The sequence below is a fragment of the Pteropus medius genome, unplaced genomic scaffold (assembly GCF_902729225.1).
Source record: "Pteropus medius unplaced genomic scaffold, Ma_sr-lr_union100, whole genome shotgun sequence".
Lineage (NCBI taxonomy): Eukaryota > Metazoa > Chordata > Mammalia > Chiroptera > Pteropodidae > Pteropus > Pteropus medius.
Window position 1 is genome coordinate 1,736,539 of NW_024352004.1, and position 27,308 is coordinate 1,763,846.

General features: G+C 36.4%; 1 protein-coding gene across 1 annotated transcript in view; it reads right to left on the minus strand.

Annotated features, from left to right (window-relative positions):
• NSF (N-ethylmaleimide sensitive factor, vesicle fusing ATPase) overlaps nucleotides 1-27,308 on the minus strand; it is a 123,962-nt gene that overhangs the window by 16,214 nt on the left and 80,440 nt on the right. Inside the window, exons 14-17 of the mRNA XM_039846806.1 lie at nucleotides 24,713-24,869; nucleotides 21,776-21,909; nucleotides 11,706-11,772; nucleotides 9,671-9,750 (exon numbers count right to left, since the gene is read on the minus strand). Of these exons, the coding sequence (XP_039702740.1) occupies nucleotides 9,671-9,750; nucleotides 11,706-11,772; nucleotides 21,776-21,909; nucleotides 24,713-24,869 (438 nt within the window). The remainder of the gene's footprint in view (nucleotides 1-9,670; nucleotides 9,751-11,705; nucleotides 11,773-21,775; nucleotides 21,910-24,712; nucleotides 24,870-27,308) is intronic.

Here is a 27,308-nt window from a genome sequence, read left to right on the forward strand (position 1 = left end):
GCCCAGCACCGTCTATGAGTCAAAGGCAGCCCTTTTCCTCTTCCTCAGGGGCAGGGTTGCCAGAAAAAAGCTTGAGTATAAGTATAGCTCAAACACCACAAGGGCTATGCTTACACTAAAAAATGATTTGATGTCTTTCTGGAATTTTCATTTAGCTGGGTATCCTACATTCTTATAAGTCTGGCAGCCCTGCTCAGGGCAGATTCAACTCCACACACCAGAACGGACAGCTTGGTGAGCAGGGTGTGGGCAAGATGTTAACCCAACCTGTGCACAAACTACACAACTGAACAGGTGGTCCGGGATCAGGAGCTCTCCGAGGGGCAGGTACAATGTCTTATTCATCGTTGTATTTCTATAGTGAGGAATAAATGTTTATTAAATGTGCATCCTAGTGAAAGCATATATTCCTTAAAGTAATATTTCAGTCTTGCTGATCAAAAGAAATATTTTTGGATGAAAAAGAAACTTCCCAACTCCTTTTCATGAAACTTAATACAGCTGTCACCATCTATCTTAGTCGACCTTAGTCACACCTTAGTCACACTGGCATTCGACTGTCATAAGTTCAGACTGGAAGCACGGCATGGAGCTGAATGCCAGGTGGGTGTCCAAGGACAACTGTGAGTCATGAGGCACTTCCACACTTTCACGCTCAGGTCCACAGGGTGTCTTACAGACCAGACCTTAAATCAAATCAGCCTCAAAGAAAAAATAAGGTTAAAAAGATATACATAGACAAACTTAGACACAAAGGTAGATTCACTTAACTCTTAGTCAAACAGCAAATTGGTTGGAAGGACTGGAATGAATTTTGACAGTTATGCTGCTAAATTACAAATGAAAGTAACAGCATACACACTATATTTCTATTTTTTCCTGATTATAAAGTAATAAATGCTTATTGAAAACAATTTATAAAATACAGGAAACAAAGTTAAAAAAATCACTTATAATCCTACCATCTAAGGCATAGTAGTTGTTTTTAAGATGGAGAAAATAACAGAACTTCCTTTTACTTTCATTTTAAATTTTATTCTTTAAAATTTTTCCTTTTTGGTATATGTTTTAAAATGAACATCTTATAAAATAATAGATGTATTAAAATATTGAAAGGATGAGCTCAAAATTTTTTTACTAGTAGGGGTATGCGTTCAAAAGTCTGGTGGCCATTAATTGAAAGGCAATCACAACAAACAATTTTGGCCTACTTCCTCTAGTCCTTTTTTCTTTATAACTGAAATCACACTATGAGACTAACAGAGGATTAAGTGAAAGGGGACTTGATAGGTATGCAGACCGTTGCTGACATAGGCCCACTTAATATAGATAACAGGTCATTAGCTGGGTGGCCGGAGCTTTTCATCTGACTGCTGTCACTTGGTATTTCGCCCTGTCCTGCCTTCTCATTACTGTCCTCTTATTCCGGAAACTGGCCCCCTTCTTCCGCTTGCTCCAGGGCTGCCTAAGGCAGGGTCTGCAGGAGCGCACGGCGGCAGCGAGGGGAACAGAAAGCTGCTGTGCTCTTTTCTGTCAACATTTCTAGGGCCGGTTTCCTCAGCAGTGGCCACGTGGAGAAGAAGCTCCTTTGATAGCAGTTGGTTACTTTGTTGGTTCTATATACATATACTGTGTGAGGAAAGACAAAGTCAGAGTTTTCTTTGAAGTGAATAATAAACTAAGAATTGAGTTGTGTTCTGCAGTTTACCAAGAACTATAATAAACATCTTATTTAATTCTCCCTACTTAAATATTACTATTGTTCCTATTTTACAAATGAGAAAATTGAGGCTCAGAAGAGACTGGATTCAAATTCAACCCTCTGAATTCTAACTCCTGGGTTCTTATTTACACTGCCGATGCCAGTACTACATGTAGTTAAGACTCACCATCTCCAAAATACCCATTCAAGATACTATCATCCACATAGCCTAAATAGTTTTAAAAATATTTTAAAAAGAAAGAGAAGGCAAGGCCACACAGATTGTCCAGAGCCTCTTTCTGTTCCCCTAATGTGAGGGGTCAGTACAATTGTCAAGATGAAGTTGTGGTTATAGACCAGGCGGTGGCTTAAAAAAGACCAAGGCCTGGTTCCATCTTCATTCCAATAACTATCAGGAATACCGATGGATTGTTCTGGATGCTTTGTAAGGTTCCTCTTATTGGCTCTTCTTACCCAGTAGCTGTCACGTCGTATAGTATAAGCCCCCAGGAAATCTCCAAAAATTTGTGTACTTTGTTTTGGGGACAGGACGGTAGGAGAGAAGCTGTGAAATACTATTCTGTTCCACCTTGAGTCAGGAGAAAGGGGGAACTTTAGTTACAAGTAACAGGTGGCTGCAGGGAAAAAGCCAGTAGGGGGGCCAATCCCTGGAGGCTGAGGACAAGTAATGGGTAGTGTCCTTAGGAATCTCACAATGGCTAGAAGCCCTGGCCCTCCCTCTACTCCTTACCTTGTTGAGAACTAACATTTCTGCCTCTACTTCATCCTTCTTTCTAAAACAGGTATCCAACCTCCAGGCCAGAGCTTTGTCTTAGGACTTAGAAAGCTTCTCTATTTTGGCAATGACAGATGGGAAGCAGGGTGTCCCTATTTCTTTTTCCAGTATTTCAAATGAGGGAAGTTGTGCCCAGGAATTCCAGGCTGAAGCTCTGAACTTACTTCCCATGAAAATATGCTATATATAGTACTTATAGCCTTTATTTTCCTATCTTACAAGCTAACGGTTCTGTGGACTATCTAAAGGCATCTCTTTTCTTCAACAACAACAACAACAACAACAAACCAGGAAAATCTATTTCTAGTTCCACATAATAGTCTTAACAAAATACTAGACTCTCTTAAAACTTTGAAATAGCAACAAAACAGAAAGAAATAGAATCTTAGATGTCAATTCCTGGACCTCAAGAAATGGGAACATACAAATCAAGAAGGACAAACATCATCCACTTTTTGAAAATTTTGGTATAAGACTATAAATCGGTTGTTTACAAATGGCATTCTCTGTGGACAATGGCATATCTTCACTTTTCAGTAACTCTATGCTTTGTATCTTATAACTGTGTAGTCCACAGGTTTATAGAGAACTTCACTATACATTATCTTAGTTGAGGGGTAGTTAAGGTGGGAGGAATTATCTCCATGTTATAGATCAGAAAGAGACACAAAGGTATTAAAGGACTAGTTCAAGGTATTATAGCCAGAGACAACTGAGCTAAGACTCAAACTCAGGTTTTCTAATTCCAAGTCCAACACAAAGAGTAAATTCTGCAGAGACGGTACTCAAAACTAGATTTGTGGCACCGTGGAATGCTGATACTATAATTGACACTTTTCTAAAACTGATATCATGTCACAGTAATATATTTAAGGCAATGGGGCTAGATAAGGACATTCTGATATACCTAAAACTAATACGATATTATATGTTAGCTCTATCTTAATAAAAATCTTAAAAAAAAGAAGTCAAGTTGAAATTACATAAATCAATATGAAGTGAAAGCAATTTGTGACGAACGTGACATAAAGTTGTAGCTAAGCACATATGGTTAACACAAAGCAATTGCTATGTTTTTTCCCACTTTAATAAAAAAATAAATATCATGAAAAAAAGACATTCTGTCAGTGAGGGGAATATTCTGTCTCAGCACCATTAGCATTTCTCTGATGACTGAAATTCAGATATTTAATTTTAAATTATCTGAAAATGATATGTATGTATGTATGTCTTGTAATTTTCTTGAATTCATTAATAACTATTATAATGTGCTCTACCAAAAACAAAAAACAAAAAAACCCTATTTTGAAAACAGGGCTTTTTATTCAGCAGATATCTGCAGCAATGTTTTATAAGAGGGCTCACCAAATTTCTTTTACTGTTTTTGAATGTATTCAAAAGTGTGCTATATATACAGTCATGTGCCACTTAACGATGGGGATATGTTCTGAGAAATGCGTTGTTAGGTGATTTTGTCATTGAATGAACATCCCAGTGTACTTACCCAAACCTAGACGGCACAGCCTCTATTGTAGTCACAGGTGCTGTACTTTCATAAGACTAGCTGCACAGTAGGTTTCTTTGCACCAGCATCACTACAAACACGAGTAATGTGTTATGCTATGTGACGGCCACAATGGCTATGGTGTCACTAGGCAATAGGGATTTTTTAGTTCCGTTATAATCTTCTGGGACCACTGTGGTATATGCGGTCCATCGCTGAACCGAAAAGTTGTTCTGCAGCTCACGACTGTATATGTATTTCATACTGGTTCAGTTCACGTAGAATTTTCTGAGACAATCTACTATATTAAGTAAAGTATAGTAATAGAGAATTTTATACGATATAGTAGCCATCTCATGTCACTGATTTAATAAATGGGAAAACTGAGCAACTACGTTGTCAATTATCAGACGGCTTTTTTTCAATAAAGAAGTCCAATGCAAAAGCCACCACATCAGTGATTACGATTAATGTGTCTGGCAAAATGACTAAACCTCTTTCCTCAAGTGGTTATATATCTTATTGAGTCATATTATAGTCATTAGCTAGAGTTAATTTTGAACAGATAGATGGGGAGATACTCATGTTTAGGCCTGCACGATTTGGAGTCTCTTCCATTATCTGCTTATTTCGCTAAAGCAACCTTAAGCCTGAAGAGTTGCTTAATATTACCAAGACTTCCTAATAACATCTCTGAATAAGACGGTACTAAGATGTCATATAAGAATCACATAAAAAATGATCTCGTCTAATGTTAAAACGGAGCCTGTGGAGGAACAAATATGTCTGCCTGAGTCCCCATCAGGGGTTTACTAATGGTTTCTTTTTAGTTCACATGTTATGCCCAGCTCAGCTCTAAGACCTACCTGTTTCTTGTTAGATGATATTCCTAGGGGGCCAGGGCAGTAGAAAGTTATTTTTTCCCACAACTTTAGCTAAAATGCTAACAATTAGTTAGTTAGGTCTGCGTTCTACTTCACTAATACTGCTGTGAATTTGTAGTGATCTTCTTCTGTAAAAGTTTACATTTTCTGAAGAGTTTTGCAAACTGGTATGCTGCTAACGAGTTATATAGGTGGACTAAGATATTGATGCTTGTCAGTCCTTGGGAAAGCTGGGTGGCACTTGTGGCTACATCTCTGGCCAGCAGTGAGTGGCCTCACGCCTTTACCCGAGGTACCTCATCATATGTTCCCATTTTCTATATGCCATAATCTGGAAAAGGTTGGGAAGCACTGAACTGAACGAGGAATGGCTCTCCACAAATTACCAGGCATTCTGGTCCACACTCATGTGACCTTCCAATGTGATTCCCAAAAGTGTCAAGTGAACCCAGCATCAAGGCGCTCAGGTCAACGGGCTTAACCACTGCCACCCTTGTTGAGGAAGCGAGGAAGTCATGTCACTTTACAGCTGGAGCGGTGCCTTTTCAGGCACTTCATTCTCTCTCCCCGACCCTCACCCTAAAAAAGAAGGCAGCAGAAGAGATCTATGAGGAAAATACTGAAGTCGCTGGTGCTGCACGTTGCGGGAAGATCTACCTGGCCTTACCGCTTTGCCACTGACATTAAGACGAAGGCTTTCAGCCCCCTGATCTCGAAAAGCACATTCCCCTCAACTTCTATAAATCTGCGAAACTTGAAAAGAGCCCCAGTGTCATCAAGCAAAAGAGCCGGCTTTAGGACTCTCACTGGAAGGCGGGGTGTCTTCGAGCCTCTCACTGCTAAGCCGGACATTTCCTAACACTGGACAAATTGTACATCCAGCTCAGGGAGGGTGAACTGCAGTGGTCTTTTACCCTCCAAGCCAATTGTTAGCTTTTCACAGGAATCAGCAGGGAAGCACATGTGAAACCTCTGTGGTGACGGTGAGCACCCCCACGCCTTGTGTGACTCTGCATGTAGATGAAGCAGGCTGGGGGCTTTCTTAGCTGCTGCTGCTGAGTTCTCAGAGCAGCCCTTTTCTCCGGCGTGGCTCCCTGCTGGGCCAGCCCTTTTCAATTTTTCTATCCCCCCTCCATCTCTTCTCCTGCAGAACACAGGGAAACTTGATTGAAATAAAGACCTAGGGAACATGTTTTATTTTCTCCTGTTCAATCCATTTTAGAAAAGCTTTTAATTGGTTTTAAAAAGATGCTAAACAAAATGTGATGATGTTTTTCAGTCTTCATGAACTACAGATACGACTTTTTATACTTTCAAAGGGCTAATAAATCAATCATGAAATTAACTCTCCAGCTAAATTTAAAGCAAATCCACTGAATACTGGGTTCATTAAAAATCTATGCATTTACTTAGAAAAATTTAAAATTCAAAGAAAATTATCCTAGTAACTGAAATCTGACTTGAATTTTTAGTCCTACACTGAAAATCCAAGACCAAAGCAATCACAAAGGGAAAAAAGGAAGGCTTGTGAACCAGTTTTAATAAGCCAATTTACAACGAGGGAGGGGAGTGGGGGAGGGGAGAAGTAGAAAAGAGAATATCTTGATACATAACAACATAGTGCCCCTAAAGGGATTCTTTTATTTGAGCATGTGCGTACATGCACACAATTTTTCTGTGTGAAAGCTGGAATTACTACAAATGCAAAATGAAGGGATTCTGCAACTGATATGATTACTCTATTGTAAACATGTACAGTTCCCTTTTTTAAAGAAAAATGCGTACAATTTTTCTATTTCCTTGACAGTGATAAAATAATAGCTTTCTACCGGTCGATGCATTTCTACAACATTCAGATTCATGTATTTTTAATATTTAATTGAAAATATATAAAATACTAAATGCTTCTACTCTAGAATGACAAATATCCTTTACACGGGATCGGCCTGAAATTTCTCCCTTATTTTCCTTAGAGAACAGAGACTAATTTTAAAAAGCAAGGTGATACAGAGAAAGCATATTTTTATTTTCTTAAATATATGCCAACAAGAAATATTTCAAATGTTAATTTCTTCTGCCACTGATGCCTTTATATGGGAGGTCATCTAGCAAGCAGTCCAGGTCAGAGTCACCAAATTCTGATTAATGACAGGATGGTATTCTCTTAAAAGAGAATCTTTGCCATATCTCTATGGCGACCAGAGCTATCTGTTACTTCGCACATATTCCTATGTTCTTCCTTTTCATTCCTGAGAGAACTGTGTTCCACATCCCCTTTTAATAATCCAATTCCTATTTCTAAAATTTCTGCAAAGCTAGGCTAGGTGTCTTGGGTGCTCACTCCTTACTTCTAGCCCTTTATATAATTCTCCTTTTATCATTTAAGTGGCTTTTGAAACTACTTTCTTTTTTAGAGGTAACCATTTTATTGAGATATAATTTACATAACATACAACTTACAGATTTAAAGTGTACGACTCCATGGTTTCTAGTATATTTACAGATATGTGCGATCATCACCACAATCAATTTTAAAACATTTTCATCACACCGGAAAGGAACTCCATACCAATTAGCAGTCATCTTTCATTCTCCCTATTCACCCCTTGCAATGCTAGGCAACCCCTCCCAAATCTACTTTCTGTCTCTATAGATTTGCCAATTCTGGACATTTCACAAAAATGGAATCATATGATACGTAGTCTTTTGTGACTAACTTCTTTCGCTTAGTGTGTTTTCAAGGTTAATCCACGTTATGGCATGTATCAGTACTTATTTCTTTTTACTGCCAAATAATATACCATATTTTATTCTATTGGACGAATATCTGAGTTGGTTCCACTTTTTGGTTATTATGAATAATACTGTTATGAACATTCATGTACAAGCTTTTGGGTGGGCATATATTTTCATTTTTGGGGGTAGTTAGAAGTAGAATTGCTGCACTGTTTACAAAGGCTGCATGATTTTTGTATTATCACTAGCAGTGTACAAGGGTTCCAATTTCTCCATATGTACGCTAACATTTGTTATTATTTGACTTTTTGATTACACCCATCCTAGCGGGTATAAGTGGTATCTCACTGTGGCTTTGATTTGCATCTTCCTGATGGGTAATGATGTTGAGTATCTTTTCATGTGCTTATTGGCCATGTGAACCTTACTTAATTTCGAATCTTCCAACTTTAATCATACCTTGCCAAATGCAAACTATAGCAACAGTAAAACAGTTAATCTTACCAAAATAAGGGGATATTCAAAAAATATATTATAAACAGTTATTCCTAAGTGCTTAATCAAAATGTTGCAGGTCATTTGTTAATATGTTGTTTATTATTAGTAGTATCTGTTTTGGATTACAAATAATTCTCAGCTAGGGGTTGTCTCTCTGTTTAAATCAATGTGTATAGTACTTAAGAATGTAAAGGACAGGCAGTTTGAAAAATACCATTGATAAATTATTTTCCCTCTCCCAAATGACTTTTAGCATAATTTTTTTATAGGTTAAAAAAAAAATGTGTTACAAGAAATAAATGCCCAGAAAAAGCCTCCCAATCTAATAAGTTTTAAAATGCTGACTTTATAAAATAGGATTTTTTGGTATGTGACATATTTAGATACTAGGGTTATTTATTTTTGCTCCAGCAACCTTAGATATATCTATTTACATATTTATTGAAAGAATCAGAGAAGGAAAAATATTCTCACTTCCCTGACTTCAGCATTAGTGTGAGCTAAAACTCTAATTATTGGGAATGATAGTTTATGGAAAGATTATTAAAAATACTTTCGTAATGCATATATGTAATAAAATTTCGAGGTTGTAGGTTTTCTTTTCACTATTCTAGAAATTAAAAAAAAACATAGAAAATCAAAGCAAGTCCTTCCTTTAGGTCTACACACACACACACACACACACACACACACACACACACACACACACACACAATAATTTTAACCATAAAATTAAAAATTAGACTAACTTAATATTAAGTAGTTTCCATACAGCTTAGTTTATCTATCTTTAACTTCGAATATGAGATTCCCATACAGACATTAAGATGGTTTTCAAGTTAGTACTCAACCCTTTTGTATTTGCCTTTGATTGGCATTTCTTCAAGGTTACAGCATGCAAAATCAATCAAGAGAATTTGTGTCATGTGTCATAGCCAAACATGCTCTGGCAGCCTCTACATAATTAACATATTTAACCAAGCCTCATAGGTTAGTTTTAAATGTGTTATCAAAATCACCAGTCTCTAATAGCCACATCAGTAAAAATGCAACCACATGAAGCAAGATCCTGGCTATAGACGTACTACTTAAATATGTCACATGCCACAAGAGAAATAACTCAAATTCATCTGTAATTTCTTTTTAAATCTGCTTATAGGAAATAAATTTTTCCAAATACGAATTCTTAGCAAAACTTATGAAATGATAAATGAAACAAATGGTAACGTGTATTTAATCTTTTCTATATTAATATCATAATCTCTCATAGGAGATGAAGGGAGGTTAAAGATGTGTAATATGATGGGGAACTTAAAGAATACAACAGTACTAATTGAAATGATGGGATTTTGAGATCTTCAGGAAAAGAAATGAGAAACTTCTTTGATTGTTAAGAAAATCATTTATCTTACCACAGAAAGCCAGACCAGATGACCTTCAAAATCCCTCAACAGAATTATGTATGTTTATGATAACCTACTTATTTAGTGTACCATCATATGCAATTTACTAGAAAAACTCTGTGAAAATGTTCCTTATATTATTTTTACCTGAGGAGGAGCCTTTTTCAGTAACACAAGAAGAGCCTGTAACACCAGATTCGAAAATCGGGGGCCAATAGGGACATAATCTAGAAGAGAGACATTGCTGTGTTTAGGGATTGACACACATATGCACATATTCCAAACATTTTCTACATCAGGAGGAAACACAGTCCCAAATAACAACAGTTATGCAACAAAAAGAAAAAATGAATGCTTAAAATATTAAGAACGCTTATCTGTAAATTTTTTTAAAAAGCTTCTATATATACATTTTGAGTTCATGTAGACATCTTTGTCTGATATTCAGAGGGAGTTTTTTTTTTTAAAGGGACTAACCCCCACCCCCAATGTATGGACTAAGCATTTCCAAGAAATAACTGCAAATGATGGCAATATAGTGAGTACAGACAGAGGCAACATAACGCCATGCAAGAAAATGAGTAAAGGGGAAAATGGCAAGTAATAATATAAGCTACTTCAATAAAACTGAAAAGATGGTAGAGCCATTAGGCTTCGTCTACAGATGGTGAAGAACAAAGAATTCTCTACTTGTTGAATTTCTACCAATCCTTGAAGATTTAGCACAAATGCCACCTCCTTAGCTCTCTCCACATACTGCACCTGCACTCCTGCCCTGTGCTTAGAGCTACGTTCAGACATCAGCCCTCTGAAGTCAAAAGTGATCCTTTCCTTTTCTGATTATCCAAAATAATGACACATTCTACTTTGCATTAATTTTTGTCAATATGTTATAACAACAGACAGCATCTTACTTAGTTTCGAGACCCTAATAATTCTAACACAGTAAGAGCTCAGCAAATGCTTGTTGAATAAATGAACAAACAAGTACAGATAATAACTATTCATACAAGTGAAAATATACTCAGAGGGCACACATTCCTGACACAGTAGTGTTGCTATGACCACACATCTCAATTGTGTTTAGATAAAGGAATTTACACAGAGCTATGAGTATGTGCCTAAAAGCTTTTAAAGAAATAATCCTATAAACTGGGCTGAAATGTATCAAAAATAGCAAACCAAAAACCTAAGTCACTAGATAAAACTATCAACTTAAAAAAACCTCACAGATATATCTGCTTTACTTTATAACAAACATTGCCTTAGGAAATAGGAGAATAAATAACAGAGGACCTAAAGCAGGTTTGAAAATCATGGGAAAATTGTAGTCAGAGCAGTTAACTTGAAATCATTACTGCACCATTATGGATAGCTTAAGGAAGAAGGGATTAATCAGGTGCTGGGTGGTATCTTCAGAGGTTTATTAAGTCATTTGGTGGGTTCCATTTCAACAGAGTTCATTACAACATCCTGAGCCATTGTTATAATACGTTTATTCCAGATTTTTCTAAATTTTCTAAAACTGAAATTAGATGAAAGAGTAACAACACTTCTCTGGAGCTGACTTGTAGATTATGCTTTGTGAGGTGACCGCAGGGACTGCCATTCATCTTTGTACCCTGCACGAGTGCACTTAAACTTAGGAGATGTTTAATAAATATTTTTTAAAATTACTGTAGCGCACTTTTCACTTTCAGACTGTTTTCAACATCATTACTCCAATTTTGTCTTCGCGATTACTCTATGGGATAAGTAAGGAAGGGGATAGAGTCTCCGTTTTATGAGAGCAGAAACTGAGGTAAAGAGAGCTTGCAGCTTCTGCCCCAAGTGTTATCTCACCCTAATCGTAAACTCAGAGGTACTAAATAGCAAATATACCCATTAACAAAAATTATTCATCATTTATTATGGGCAGGGAACTCTGTAGAAGATACAAACGAATATGAGGCATTCTTACAAGAAAGAGGTTTATAATGGAGTTATGGTCATAAGGCATATTTAACATGAATAACGTCATTGACTAGAGAGATAAGAGATAATGTTATACTTCCTTACAAGGCAAAGAAAGGTATTTCTATTGCCTTTCAGTTTATAAATACCCATTATTTTTCTTTCGTAATTAGTGAGACATGAGCTGTAATGTGGCATAGACAGTACAACGGCAAACATTACGACTCACCAAGCAGTCTCTCAATGTCGTCCACAACCACACAACTGAGCTGGGATTTGTATGCATCATCAAAGATCTGGAAGAAAGTAAAACCATTTATTACCTCACTGCTCTCCATAATAATGACAATTTCCAAGAAGATAAAATTTAGTTAATTCTTGAGCAATGCCTAAATCAAGCAAAGTAAAACACCAATACTTCAGACTATACTATATTAGAATTTAGTAGATAATAAGATTTAAGAATTAAGAGTACTTGCAATTTAAGAATGAGGAAATCAAGGCCCAAAGCAGTTAAATGACTTGCCAAAGGCGATACAACTGTATCGTGGCTATGTCATGCCCGGGATGCTGAGGAAGAGCTGGTCATTAATTAACTGACGAATCCCATCAAATTCATAACAAAGGGCTCTCCTATCTGCATCAGGAGCCTGAACTCAGTGTTGTGACTCAAGAGTTGCATGAAGCCACAGAGATGTGTAGAAAAAAATTGGATGTCATTTTATTATCTGTAAGAAATGTGGCCCTGTTAAGCAGGAATAACATTGAAAGAGCAGAAGCTCGTCAACTCAAATCAGACCATGATGGTCAGTGTTTACAAAGAATTAAAGTTGGGTATAAAGGATCAGAAAGATCTGGTTCTATCTTTAGAACCAGGCAAAAGATAAGAGAGCCAAAGAAATGGAAATTAAACAAAGCAGCGAAAGAAGTTGTTACATCCTCACAGGGATGTCACAATTTCATGGGATGTATGATTCTTTATACATAAAGAATCAATTTATGTGTAAGTTGAATATAAACGCCCAAGGCCTTGAGACCAGCCTTTTTGTAAATGTTGGCGGTTCCTATTCCAGAGACTATAGCAGGGCCTCAGTGCATCCCAGTGGTGTTGTCTGTAAAAATCATTCAGTCTCCCTGGTTGATAAGTAAGCTTGGTACAGATGGTAACCACCACTGCCTCATCTTGCGTGAAGTGGCGTAATATTCCTTAGCACATATCTTTTGACTACAGAAGATTAAGAATTATGTATAGAAATAAAATAAATCAAACTTACAATATTAATATTTTTCATACTAAGTTTAAAGACAATCTGTGTATATTTGGTCTTTATTTGTAACAATTAAGAAAATTCCATATTAGATTAATAGATTAGCCTTACTAGTTCTATTTAAAATATGCAATTGAATAATTAATTTTATTTTGGAAGGTAAAAAATAACTTTAATAGCCTTGCAAATGGTAAAGATAATCTAAGATTAACCGTACTTACATTATATTTTGATTTAATTTGTTATTAAATAAATATAATTGTATACATACTTTGAAACCTAGAATGTTTTATTTATTAGACAAACAGATGAAGTACTTGAAAAATAAAATATTTTAAATGTGTAAATATAGTTTAAGACATTTAAAGAAATTAAACCGTAAAAGTCTTAAGTAATTGCTAAATTTTATTAGATTTACAAATAGAATAAAAGACGTAAGTGGACTTTTTTAAAGTTTAAGTTGTGTGCGTGTGTGCTGAAAAACTAGGCCTTAAATAATATAATGTTAATATGTTGAATTTTAATTTTTTTACATCTCAAATTAGCTACACGTGGTCTTTTCTATGTCAAAAGTCAACCTCAAACATGCAAACAACAACAACAAAAGTGAAAGCAAAGCAAAGCAACTCATGCTGACGACCTAGATGGCAGGTTCCTCTCCAGCACACTGTGTTCTGTAGAGTAGGAACTGTCTTCCTCGGTGTTATGTTTTCAGGGTCTGACACCTCACTGGTCCTTAATCCATGTTTGCTGCATGCACGCATAAAATAATGATCTTTGTATCCTCACATCACTTGGTATAAGTATAATGCCTTACCAGAAAAAAATCAATCAATATTTATTGAAAGAATAAATTTAAGCATTTTATATTCAAGGAGAAATATCAAGTAAGTAGTTGGAGATGTATGACTGAAGTTAGGGTACGGAGAAATTCCTCAGGACAGTGATTGCTGAAATCATGAGAGGGAATGAAATCTTCAAGGAGAAATGGGAGAGGCAGAAGAATAAAAGGCTAAGGGCTGAATCTTGGAGTGTTGCTCTATTCATTCATTCAACAAATATTTTTAAAATTCCTATTATGTGTCAAATATTAATGAAGGCAATAAGTAGTAAATAAGACAAATATGATCCTATTTTCACAGTGGGAAATACAGGATGATATGGTGGCATACAGCAAGGGAGCTGTAGTATACAGCAAGGGAACCAGGATGTGTACGGGGGAATATCCATACACATCCTGGTTCTCTTTCTGGCACATGGTAGCACTGTACTCCTTTACCCTCTCTTACATTAAGTATGATTATGGGGCTTGCTCTGGTTATTGAAATGTGAGTGAAAATATATTACTTTCTTAAAGGAGCTGTAAGAGGCATGGCATGAGTCACCACATTCCCTTTATCTCGCCTTGGCTGTCATGGAATCACATGTGAGATGGAGCCTCTACTACCTCTAAGCTCGAGTCTCTGAGAAACGTAACGAGCGGCGTCCTCCCTCTGAGCCATGATGGATACGTACTGTGAGCAAGAAATAAACTCTGTTGAGTTAAGCCGGTGAGATTTTGTTCACCACTGCAACATAACTCTATCCTGACTGATACAGAGGCTTATGGAGTCAATGCTGTGCTCCTAAATTTAGGAAGTATTTAAGTTAAGACCTGAAGGCTGAACAATCAGTGAAAAACAGTGAAGAAAGTTATTTCATGCAAAGTATACTGAATATTAGGAGGCACAGAGGTGAGAAAATTCAGGAGCGCTGTAGGAATTGACACGTAGTAAATAAGAATTCAAATGAAGAGGTGCTGGTGGGTGAGAGATGGTGCAGAAGAGAAATGGAAGTGACAGTGGAAAAGTCTGGAAGCCGTTTCCCTGTGGTTCTTTGCTATTTTTTGAAGACTAGACCAATATGAAAGCCAACGTGGTATCCTACAAACTCAGGTGATCTAAAGGAGTCACTGAAAATAATGCTTTGTTCTTCAAAACAGTTTTCATTATTCCACTAAAGGCTCTGATGCAAGTGTATAATTCTGTCTGTCAAGCTGTAATATCATAGATTAGAGCCACAGGTGCCCGTGACACTATTTTCTACATTTTTCTGCCACTTCTCCCTTCTCAAAAACAGTATAGAGTTTTCATGGCTACAGAAACCTTACCAAGAACACTGCTTGGGTCTAAACTGATGATAAACTGCTATGTAGTCTCACCAACTTATCTCAGGTACTGTGATTCATGATGCGTTACAAATCACTTCACAGTTGATTGCATGGCCTACCTATAACATTTCAGAAAAAAAAAAAATACCTACAGCAGTCATTTAATGTAAAGTAGTTTTTTTACTGACAGCTCTTAATGTACTAATTACTATCACGGGGAGAGAAGTACTCACAGGAAACTCTCTTAACAACATACTAACCATGACAAAGGCGGTACAATTCCAGTTGTAACTTGACCGGTTTCAGTTGACCAGTCAACTGAAACTCCTTTGGGTAGCAACTCTGCTCTAATTTAAATAAACACACCATGTTCACTTCTTACACATTCTTTTCCTTATCTAGTCCCTAGTATAATATAAGATCACCACTCTTCCCCTGGATTCATGTTTTCTGCCTGATCTCTTCGGCCCCTTCCATTCTTGGCTTCCTGGCCCAGGACCCAGCAGAGTAAGTTTGCTAAGGAGATACTGAGATTCGACTGGCACATACATGGGATTAGCTATTGGACTAAAATCTACATGAGATATTTATATACTAAGCTGGGCATTTCTGCCACAACTTTAGGTAGATAAACCCAAAAAAGGAAAGTACTAGAAGCAAAGATGCAAAAAAAAAAAAGTAAAATTGTTCAAACTGCCCCAGCTTCATGACTACCACCGAAATGCCAAACCTCCCATCAGGAACAGCACACAGCAGACACACAGTGCCTGCTCCAGGTCAAACGGTGCCAACACAACAGTGAGCCAGGTGGGCTGAAGCTGTGGCTAATGGCTGTATCTTACAGACTCTTTAATAAATTAATTTAAATTCTGATCCTCTCATTTAGTAAGATGAAAGTATGAAGCTCAAGCCTTTTCTTGCTGGAGAGGTTATCAGTAGGGGATCATATACGTTATCATGCAAACCAGGACACCTGAAAGCGGGGGGATTTTAATAATCACACTGGAGCAACAGGTAAAAACCAGGATTGCTCAAAGCAAACTGGGGTGTATGATCATCCTAGTTTTATCAGGGAGTTTCCTACAGAGCAGGTCAAATTTCAGCAATATAAATCGTCTTCAGGTCAGAGAAGTCTGAAAGAAAGCTCAAGAAAAAGGACAGGAAGAACTGAAGAAAGAGAAAGTATGAAAAGGAGTGGCTTCGCTGAACGTAGAAATAATGAGAGGACCATTCTAGAAGATATAGAACATCTCTAGAATCTTATAGTCTATTTCTAGCTGTGGACATAATGAGATTGTCATCATTAAACTCTCTGGTTTCACTTCTCTCTTGTATGCGAAGGTAGGTGGTGGGTCTTAAGAGATGACCTAGGATGTGAGGAGCCTGGGCTCAAGGCAGCGGCAGGATGGATATGCTCTGTAAGCACTGAGGAAAGGGAAGTGTGGGGCTCCAGATACGTGGGGCTGAGGGGCAGGTCCGAATATGGTCCTCAACGATGGTGCAAGCTCTCAAGGTACACAGCCCACCCCTGGAATCTGTAGACGAGCTGGGAGGTACCTGTGTGTAGGGGAGGGGCAGCAGCTGCAGACTCTGGAGTCTACATGAATACAGATGGGAACATGCCAGCATTAGCTCCATGTTAATCCCAGCCTTTCAGGATCACAAACCACAGCAAAGCGTGTTCTAAGTAGATTCTGTCCTCCATTTTCTATAACCTCTTTAGTGCTCCGAGGTAAGCGAAGCCAAATTCTCTGCTTCTTTTGGGGCTGAAAGAGTTCATCTCAATTCTGAAGTGGTTGGCGTGAAGTACCTAGTTAGAAAGACTCTGATGACTTAGAAAATCCCTAATGTAGTAAATCTGTCAACAATTAGTTGAAAGCATACTCTAATCATATTTGGTAGCATATAAAAACGTAAATGAGCAAATTCAAATCAGTGCTATCAGTAATAATCTCTAGTTTCTAAAAATAACTTGGGAGTAGACCAAGCAAACATTAGCTGTCTTCTAATGAAACTGCCTCAGGAAGTGGACCTAAACTTTTGGCAAAGCCCTAAAGCTTCCTGGAATGACCTTAAAATCCTTTATTTGTTCTCCCTGCTTTTCAGGAAAAATTCTTACATTTTCATATAACATGAGCCACCGAATGAGGTATTCTTAATAATATAAAAAGTCACAAGGTCTGAAAGATCTGTACCGTCCTCCTTCGTGTGCCAAACAGATAGAAATGGCAAAAGACAAAGTGCATTAAACAGAACGACAATAAGCGCCTGCCCTCCCAGCCACACAGAGACTTATAGTCACTTCTGGAGTGTCCACTTCTCTCAGTTAATACATGCACAAACTTCAACAAATCAGCTACGTGATATATTAGGATGTTAACCAAAAACATCCAAATTCTGTTGCTTAGTAACTGCTGTCAAAAGATCCAATTTCCAGCTCTGCTCTTTGTATGGACTAAACCATGAAAAGAGGAGGATTAGGCGCCATGATTCTGTTCTGTGCAGACTACAATTTGCAGTGGGATTTACAGGAGGATATTCAAAGAAGATTATTTCTTTCTTGCAAAGCTAGTGGAAAGGAAAATTTCTTCCATTAATTTTCAGTCCTTTAAAAACAAGACTATGTTATTAATGGGTATAGTTTCATAAGTCAGTGATATTTTTGCTTAATTTTGTTCAAACAATTTAGTCACATCGGGCTGTCCCATTTCATCTCGGTACAGATTGTGCACTTGGAAAGCATCAAGATTAGGTAATTAGTTAAAATCAAATTCTATTGCTTCATTCTTTAGTTCATTTAATGCCACTAATAGAACTAGGAAACAGATTTTTTAAAGGTATAGATGCAAAAGTGGATAATGGAATTGAATTTTTTAAATAGAATGAAGTTGGGAAAACAAACATAAATGGGGGAAAGAGGAAGATTTGTGAATACTTCAAATATCTTAATGGAACATATGATATTCCTCTCCGAATGTGAGGGTAATACCTCATACAGACTTTGGCAATACCGAGGAGTTTATCTATGGTAAAAGGACTTAGTAAGTAAATTAAAAGAAGCACAAGGTGGATTTTAAATTAATTGAGAATAAACTACTTACATATATTTTAACACCATCCGTAAGTGAACAAAAAGCAATAGCTTAATTATAATTAAATCTTAGATACTCATTAAAGCAAGCCTAATGACCCTCTCTACTTAAAAAAAATTCTTACCTCTTGGTTCAAGTAATAAAATGACATATAGAGATATTCTATGAATCAACTATCTAGATCATCCCTCTTTAACAAATATTAACGTGTTATAATATTTCTGAGTTTTACAAATTATTACCATTGCAAAACATTTTGAAAAAATCTTTAAAATTGAGCATTTAATCATTAAAATGTAGCTGAAGAAATAATTAAATGCCAATTTGTTAACTATAATATTGGCAAATATAGACTTAAATAACATCAAGTGTGAGAGTCCAAGGAAACTGTTGCTCTCATATGCGGGACTGCTAGTGTAAACTGGTACAACTTTCTGAAGAGGTGAGCTCTTATAAAAATCATCTGTATTTTGACATAAGAGTTTTGATAGCAATATAATCAAAAATCTTTAAAATATTCATATTTTTACCTTAATCCTGATTCTGAGAATTTAACCTAAGGAAAAAACCAAAAGTGTATATACAACAATAATAATAAGTAAAAATAACCACTATATTATTTATTAAACACCTATTATATCCCAAGGCACTGCGTGATACTTTACATAAATTACCATTAATTCTCATAATAACCCTAAGTGGCAGCTATTAACATTATCTTAATTTTACAGATGAGAAAAGAGAGGCTTATAGGTTAAGTGACAGACTATAAGACCTTGTAAATGTAGGGGAGCTGGGATTCAAATTCAGATCTACTTAAAACTTAAGTCCAAGTTGTCAGCCAGTAAAATATGATGCTACTCTAAAAAAAATCTAATAAGAAAATAGGGGCAGTAATTTCCCTGGTTTGGTAGTTCTACAGAATATTATTTATATTTGTAAAAAAACCTGGCAACAACCTAAATGTTTAACAAAATGAGAATGTTTAAATGGATATTATATAGCTATTAATTTAACATAATATTGAGATAAATTTTAATGACATTGAAAAAAGTTCCTAATATAGTAAGTGAAAAAAAGCAGGTTTACAACAGTATGTCCAATGTGATCCCCAATACATAACGCACGAGCGTGCGCTTTGTGTGTGTGATATTGTGATGGTGTGTGTGTGTGTGTGTCAGAGTAGAGAAGAAAACTGAAGAATGAATATGAACTCGTTTTTATTTTCTCCAATGTTCTTTTCTACATTTCCTAACTTGGCTTTTGTAATTAGGAAAAGCTAAGTTTGGGGGTGGTATAGGGGGAAGCACTTACAAGGAAAGAACTGTTCTCTCCAGAATGATAAAAAAAATTATAAATTATTTGTGCTCTGAAAAAAATTTAAAACATCTTCCCATCCTCACACTAAAAATGAAGGGAAGAGAACAGTGGTGGGAGGTAGATGAGAAGTACTAAAGAATGGCATTTATGTTTCATTTTCAAAAGCAACCTGGAAGACTTAGCACCTTGAGACTGGTTTGAGCCCTCAGGCTTTTGTCAACCTATCATTAGGCAACAATGTGAAAATTATTTGCAGGGAAAGATTTTGCAGTATTTCTAATATAGTTCTAAGACACCTATGCTTCACTCTTTTCTCTGTTCTATACTTTAGTTACAGAGAATAATATTTTTCCCCAAGGAAAACCAAAGTCTAATGTGTATTTATTATACAGTTGAAACAGAAATAATTTTTTGTAATTTTAAGGGTGTATGGTTGATCCAGACAGTGAATCATGAATCGAAACAATTTTGAATAAGCTTGTATAGACACTTATTTTCATATTCCTTAGCCTTCTACTCATTTAAAACTATGCCTTGAAAGGCTTCAACAATTTAAAGATTAAATCATAAGTTATTAAGCCATTAATTTAACCATTTAAGCCTCTAAAATCGGCACATATTACCTTCCCCCCTCAAGTCAATTTGCAAGAGATTAAAATAATAAAAATGATAATATCTCACACTTACAAAGCAGCTTTGATCTGCAGGAGCTTAAAGTACTTTTTAAAAACTTTATAGAAAACTAGGACCATCCACCCACATCTCAAAGTACATCTGAGGCTGGCGCTGGCAGCTGGTGAAAAGCAATGGAGTAATTTACCATCTGTACAGAAGATGACTACTTTTGAACAAGTATAAGGAATAGATGAAGTTAGAGAAATGAAATAGAATTAGCTTTTCAATTAAATGGTAAATTCAATGGCCACAGATTCTAAGGGATATTATTTAAATTGTCACCAGAGGAAGTGGTTTAGGGGTTCCTTTTAGAGGGGGAAAAACAAAGAAACTAAACCCCGCCCACAGTAGGGAAGTTACTGGTCCTAGGGATCCAGATTTCCTCAAGAAGGACAGACACCACTGGTTTCGCCTCAGACACAGAATAAACTATGATACTGAAGTTCTTTTTGTGTCTGGCAGCACTGCCCTCTCTTTCACACTCAATTTCAAAGGACCTCACATAGGGCATCGATCTTGACTTTTCTGGTGTGCCAGGCTGGGATCCTGCTCCCAGCTTTGCCTCCTTCATTCGTTTCAAGCACTCTACACAAAAATTTCTGCCACCTGCACAAACAAGAGATGAACTTTTCAAACATATATTTTTGGAGTCTGCTTCTTTTTAAATATTATTTTCCTCTTCAGTCTCTTCCCTAAAGAAAAACAGAAGTAATTCTAGCCTACATCTTTATAAAGTGAGGGCCTCCGAGCACAGTCAAAGAACACCTGCGCTGTCTTCACTGCGTGGCACTTCAGTTCTCACGATTCTTTTCCCTGATTCTGATTTTCCCACATCTCTTTAACTTATAGTCAGTTCTTATTTATAAAAGATCAAGCATTACAAAAAAAAAGGATTTAAGTAAAGAAATACTTCAACTAGATACACAACAAAATTTCTTCACTGTCTGGGAGTATACAGAACCAGAATACCAATGGAAACACTGGCTACCAAGTGGGATGAAACAGCCTTTAAGAATCTTTGTCACTGATTTTTGTTGTTTTTAAAGAGCAGCCACCTACTATCCCAGATGCCTTCCATGACACTTGCTTGAATGTATGAGAGATGGACCAGATGATCTTACAGTCCTTTCAGCTCTAGGATTTTATTCTATGTTGTTTTAACTTTCACCGATGGTTCAAAGCAGCCATATTGAGAAGGTGACAAGTGGCACTTGGAGAAAGGAAGAAGGATGAGGACTGCGTTAAGTTGCCAAGCAGACTCTGATTATAATCTAATATACCACCATCCTTTTGTAGAGGTTTTAAAAAATATCTTTCCAATGATATACCTCTGTAAACAGTCAGCTTAAATGGCCCTCAACAGTTTGACTTTGTACATCGATGAAAGAACTTAAAAATCTTAAATGAATTTGCTCCACTCTACTCAAACGCTCTTAAATATATTTTTCAACCAAGTCAATACAAACTCAAGAAATGAAAATGAATTGTAATATGTACTAAACAAAGCATAATTTGGGAGATAAAAGTACTCTAATAAAATGCATTGCAAATTTAAACATATCTAAAACAGCTGCTCTTTCCCCCAAATTCTGCTGATAATTTAATTCCACTTGAGAAGAACATAGTTGCTATGGCTCATACACACGCGCACACACACACACATTTATATATATACATATACAGGTACAAAGACAGATAGATATGTACATGTGTAAACACACACACACACACACACGCACACACACACACACATCTAAGTGATAGGAAATTAAAATGAAAGTAAAAATCTTGATACCTTCTTCATGGCCTGACACTTGGCTGTCTCAGAAAAGCCAATCATCTTATCAGGAGAACAGATCTTGATGAAGGGGAAGTTGGATTCCTCTGCAATCTTTGCCGCTAACGCAGTCTTCCCACTGTGAGGAGGGCCTGCATAAAGATATGAGCAAGTCAGGGGAAAAACGCCAACCTAAGCAAAGGGGAAGAAAACAAGTTTAAACTTTCATCCACAATGTACTGAGGGCTCAACTGGCTGCTCATTAACATTTCCTGACACGATTTCACAGCAGACATGTTTTCTCTTATTTATTAGCAACTAAATTTAATGAACTGATTACCATTTCTCAAAAGTATGATGAAATACACTCCTTTCCCACGTAGCCTTAATCTTTCAAACTTCTGGCTAAATGTATGAAACGCAAGAGTTTTGCTTCTTAAAAAAAAAAAGAGTGCATTCAAATGCCTATCAGTATTTATGTTGTTATCAAATCATTTGTCTGACAAAAAAAACACTATCTTAGGAGATGATATTAGGGAAAAACTGCATTAGAAGCAAATGTGACTTAAAAAGCTAGAATTCTAAAGACGCAGGCCTTCTCATAAAGGAAACTAAATCTACAAATTCACTTGTATTTAGACAGCTTCTCCTTCTCTTCCATGTTATAGAAAATGTGTCCCTCTTCCATCCATAAACCGGCAAACCCTCCTCCCTCCCTTTCCACCTTCGCAGAAACCTGACATTATTGATAGCACCTTCTACCCTATATCTTCCATTTCTTCCTCTTTCCTGAAGCCTTTCCAGCAGCATGTAAACATGCTCTAGCCTACCTGACAATTTAATAAACAAAACAAAAAAGCTCTTTCTGGACTTCATACCCCTCAACACTGCTCTTTCTTATCTTCAAAATAGAACGTCCCTAAATAATTATCTACACTGGCTGCCTCCACTCTTCACCTTCCGCCCATTCTCAAACCAACCCTATGGCTTCCATTCCCGTTACATGGAACAGGCTCCCATCAGAGTCACCAATGGCCTCCATGTCACCAAGTCCAATAGATACTTTACCTGTTAGACTCTTAATTAAGTTTATTTGATACACTGATAATGCTCCTCTTTCTTTAAACACTTTTCCTGGCCTGTTTGATAGCACATTCTCTCTTTCCACTCCCTCAGCACTCCACCTCCCCACCCAGTTACTCTTGCTCAGTCTCCTTTGTCAGCTCTTTCTGCTTTACTTAGTCCTTAAATGATCAGTTCTAGGCCCCTTTTACTTCTCAACCTATACCTGTTCTGTGACTTCATCCATTCTCTGGGATGCCATAGCAGTCTATATACTGACAGCTCATGAATGTATACTGCCAGGTCTGGGCACTGGACCTACATATCCAATGGGCTAATTAACATTTTTGATTCAGTTATCCTACAGGAATCTCAAACTCAACATGTCCAAAACTGAACTCATGATCTTTCTTCCCAGATCTGTTTCTCCACTAGTGTTCCCAATTGTAATAAACAGTACAATTTACCAGGCTGAGTATACCAGAAACCAGGGGATCATATCTGATACCTCTCTCATATTCCATCTGGTTACTTAATATTTCTAAGCTTCAGCTTCCATAACTATAAAATAGGGATAACAGTAGCATCTACCCTCAGGATTGAAGTGGGGTTTAAATGAGATAATATATGCAAAGTGCTAGAAGAATAATGGGTAAACAGTAAGAGTTCAAAGAATGATAGCTTAATTATGATTAATAATTATTTATAATCGTAATTATATTCTTTTATTCTACCTCCTAAATATTTCTCAAAATGGTCTACTTATCTCCATCTCTACTACAACTGTTTCTTCGAATTACAATCAGCTCTCATTAAGACTAATGCAACTGCTTCTAACCACTGATCTCTTCTGTACCTTTTTTTGCCCCTCCAATCCATTCTCTACCTCGAAGCAGCTGTTATGTTTTAAAATACAAATCTGATAACATCACTTAACTGTTTAAAAACCCTAGAAATGACTTCCCACTGCCCCTCTAGATAGGGTCGAAATCTTTAACACGGTCTACAGGTCTTAGCTTGAACCGGCTCCTATGTACCTCTTCAGTCTCACGTCCGGTCAATCTCCCTTTCTACTTCAGTCTCCTTCGTACCCAGGGCTTTTTCACGTGCTGGTCCCAAAGTACTCTTTCCTGATTATTTTGTCTGGCCAGCTTCTCCCCATCCTTCAGGTCTTGGCTTTATATTTTTCTCTCTGTGAGCCTCACCCCCAGACCCCTGGAAGGGGTTAGATTCCCCTGTCATGTGTACTCCATGAACTTCTCTGTTGTACTAATCATAACTGTAAACAAACAATTGGTGACTAGAATGTCCTTCCCTTTTTGTCTACTAGGCAAAATTCTAACTGATTCTTCGAAAAGTCTAAATTAAATACCACCTCTAAACACCACTCTAAATTAAACACTAAATTAAATTTCCTTGACCACCACCCCTGGGCAAAATGGCTTGCATTCACACACATATTTACACATATACACTGTAGTTAGGCATTTGTTTACATCTTTTTTCATGACTAAACTGAACTCCATGAATGCCTTTGTATCCTCAGTGACTAGTTCAATGCCTAAAACATGGTACGTGCTCAGTGAATATTTATTTAATGAATACTAAGTGATGTTACACAGTCTATTAAGTAAAACAGGAATTTAGATATATCATTTAGATTAAGTAAAACAGGAATTTAGAAAACTAGTTGCTATCATTCATCAGTAACATTCTACCCCCAAGAGAACTTTAACTTGTGCACAATATTGGTACATAGACTGGATTACTATTATCAGATGACGAACAGGTTTAAAAATAAAAATAATTCATTTTTCTGAAATGTGCTAAATAGCTTTATAAAAGAGCTTTTTTTGAAAAAAAACTTAATACCATCTCATTGTTCTTTCTCACCTTCCAAAAGGACGCTAACCAGTGGTGTGCGGTCACTGTTTTTAGTCTGCTGAACCAGCAGCTCCCCATCTTCTAGGACTCGAGTAACTGGATCACCCCACTTGATTATACCATTCATAATGTAACTGGCATAATCCTCTTGGTTTGTGCCAAATGCCTATGGAGGAAAAATATAGTCTCAAGCATTTTGAGCATTTAGTATTAAAAATAAAAAATATTTAAAGATAGAAAAGATGAGTATATACTAAATATATAATAATTCCTATATACTAAAAGCATTGAGCAATAATCTGTTTTAATGTAAAAAGCCTGAAAAGTGAAAACAAAAACCCCCACAAAAACACAAAACAGTTTTAGAATTTCTCATTTTGGGGAGGCTGGGTGGAGGAAGATGCTTTGGGTGACTTAATGGAATAAAACAATAGATTCTAGGCTCAGATTCTACCAGAGCCTAAGCCCTCATAATCCCTGAGGAAGGGTATGTTCCAATGTGCTTAATTCTGTAAGGAGTACGTAGGTTATGGCCTCTTCGAAGAACAAAGAGCGAAAAAAATTATGGACTTAGAAATTAGAAACCATTGGCTCAGCTGACAAAGAGACCATCCTAACATTGACTGTAGGTGTCACGGATTAAAATGAGACTATACAATGGTAATGGGGTCCTGTCCACAGCAGCCTGGTGGCAGGGTATGTATGTTAAATGGCACCAAAGTAAGTATATGTGTATAAATACAAGGTTTAAAATGAAGTAGAAATGAGCTGCTATCAAGAAAGACTGAAGGTTTGGAAAAGAAAATAGAAGCAATTATTACACTTAATTGTTTTAATTGTGCTTACTAAACATTGGAGCTTAAATCACATCATTTTTAACCTCTAATCTCAAATTGTTAACTTCCATCAAACCAGCTGCCAAAAGTAGTCAATAACTTTAGTGATTAGTTACTTAGTTACTTAATTACTTAGTTACTTAATTGAATTGTATTTTCATAAAAGAAATAGGGAAAAAAAATGAGTATGAAAACATAACCCAATGTAATGTCAAGGTCATACGTCCATTTTTTGGTTTTATTCCCCAAATCCTTGGAATAAAGAAAAGTTAAGTTATTACTTATTTTACTTAGTTATCTTAGTTTCCCCTTTCTCGTAGCCAAATTATTTGTTATTAAAAAAAATCTTGAGTAGATCAATTAGGCTGGGATCTAATATTTTTGGCAACTATTGCAAAGGACAACAATGAAAGATAAACCATTTCCATTGCTCGGTAACTTCTGAAATGTAATATTTTATATTTAAGACACAACAGTCATAAAAAAGTAAACAGGGCTACAATGAATTGATTTTTGTCTTTAAGGGAGATACCTGCAACAAATAATTATGGCCAAGAATATATGAAAAACTTAAACAGATCAAATAAAAATAAAGAACAAACAATACAACAGAAAAGTAGGCAAAGACACAAACAGCATTTCACAAAAGACATTCGTATGGCCAACAAACATGGAGAAATGCATAACTTCCTAAGTAACCAGTGAAATGCAAATCAAGACCAAAATGAGATCCCCTTTTGCATCCAATTGAATGGCAAAAATTAAGTCTGACAATACCAAGTGTGGTAGAGGATGCTGAGTAATTAGGGGAAGTGCTTATTGGTTCGACCACTGGGAAAAGTTTGAAATGCTTCAGTTTGAAGTTGGACGTTCATATTGCCAACAAACCAGCAATTTTATTTCTAAATATATATATCTAAGAGAAACTCATTCAAGAATGCTTTACAGCAGTACTTGTTTGTAGTACAAAAACGGGTAACATTCCAAATGCCCATTGACAGGAAAACTGATAAATCGTGGTACTCATACAATGGAATGTTATTCAGCAATGAAAATGAATGATGTATGGCTACAGAAAATCATATGGATGATCTCTGAAAATAAAATATGTAATAAAATAGCAAATACCAGAAAATTATATGCACCATATTTTATTTTACAGACCATGTAGATTAATGACAACAGTGTGTCATGAACTGAAGATTAAAATTAATTCAATTCTGTGCACTTGAGGTCCATTTAAAACAAACAAACAAACATACACACCTCTTTAAGAGGCCTTTCTAAACTTGGTTTTGTACTAATATAGGACAAAATGTATTAACGTAGGACTAATATAGGACAAACAATGGTTATTCAAACATAAGTGGTTATTTCATAGGAAAATGGGTTAATGACCTTATACTGTATTCTAAAGCTCCAGCAATGACTATTGAGTTTTGAGTGCATTTTAAGAAAATTGAAACCTTTTTTTTTTAAAGGGCACTTCGGATGGTTAAGAGTCCTCAGAAACCATGCAGTTAGAGAAACTAGAGGTGTCGAGCAAGAAAAAGGCAGGCCTTGGAGGAGGTTGGGAAAGGGAGAGAGGAGGATATGAGAGTTACTTTTAAATATCATAAATAGCATGGAGGGTGGATGAATTAGTTTTGGTTTTGGCAGCTTCAAATGTATAAGAGCCATTAATAAAACTAGTTCTAGTTCAAATTAAAGTAAGAACTAATATTTAGAAAGTCTCAAAATGGGACCGTATGCCTTATAAGATGGTGAGC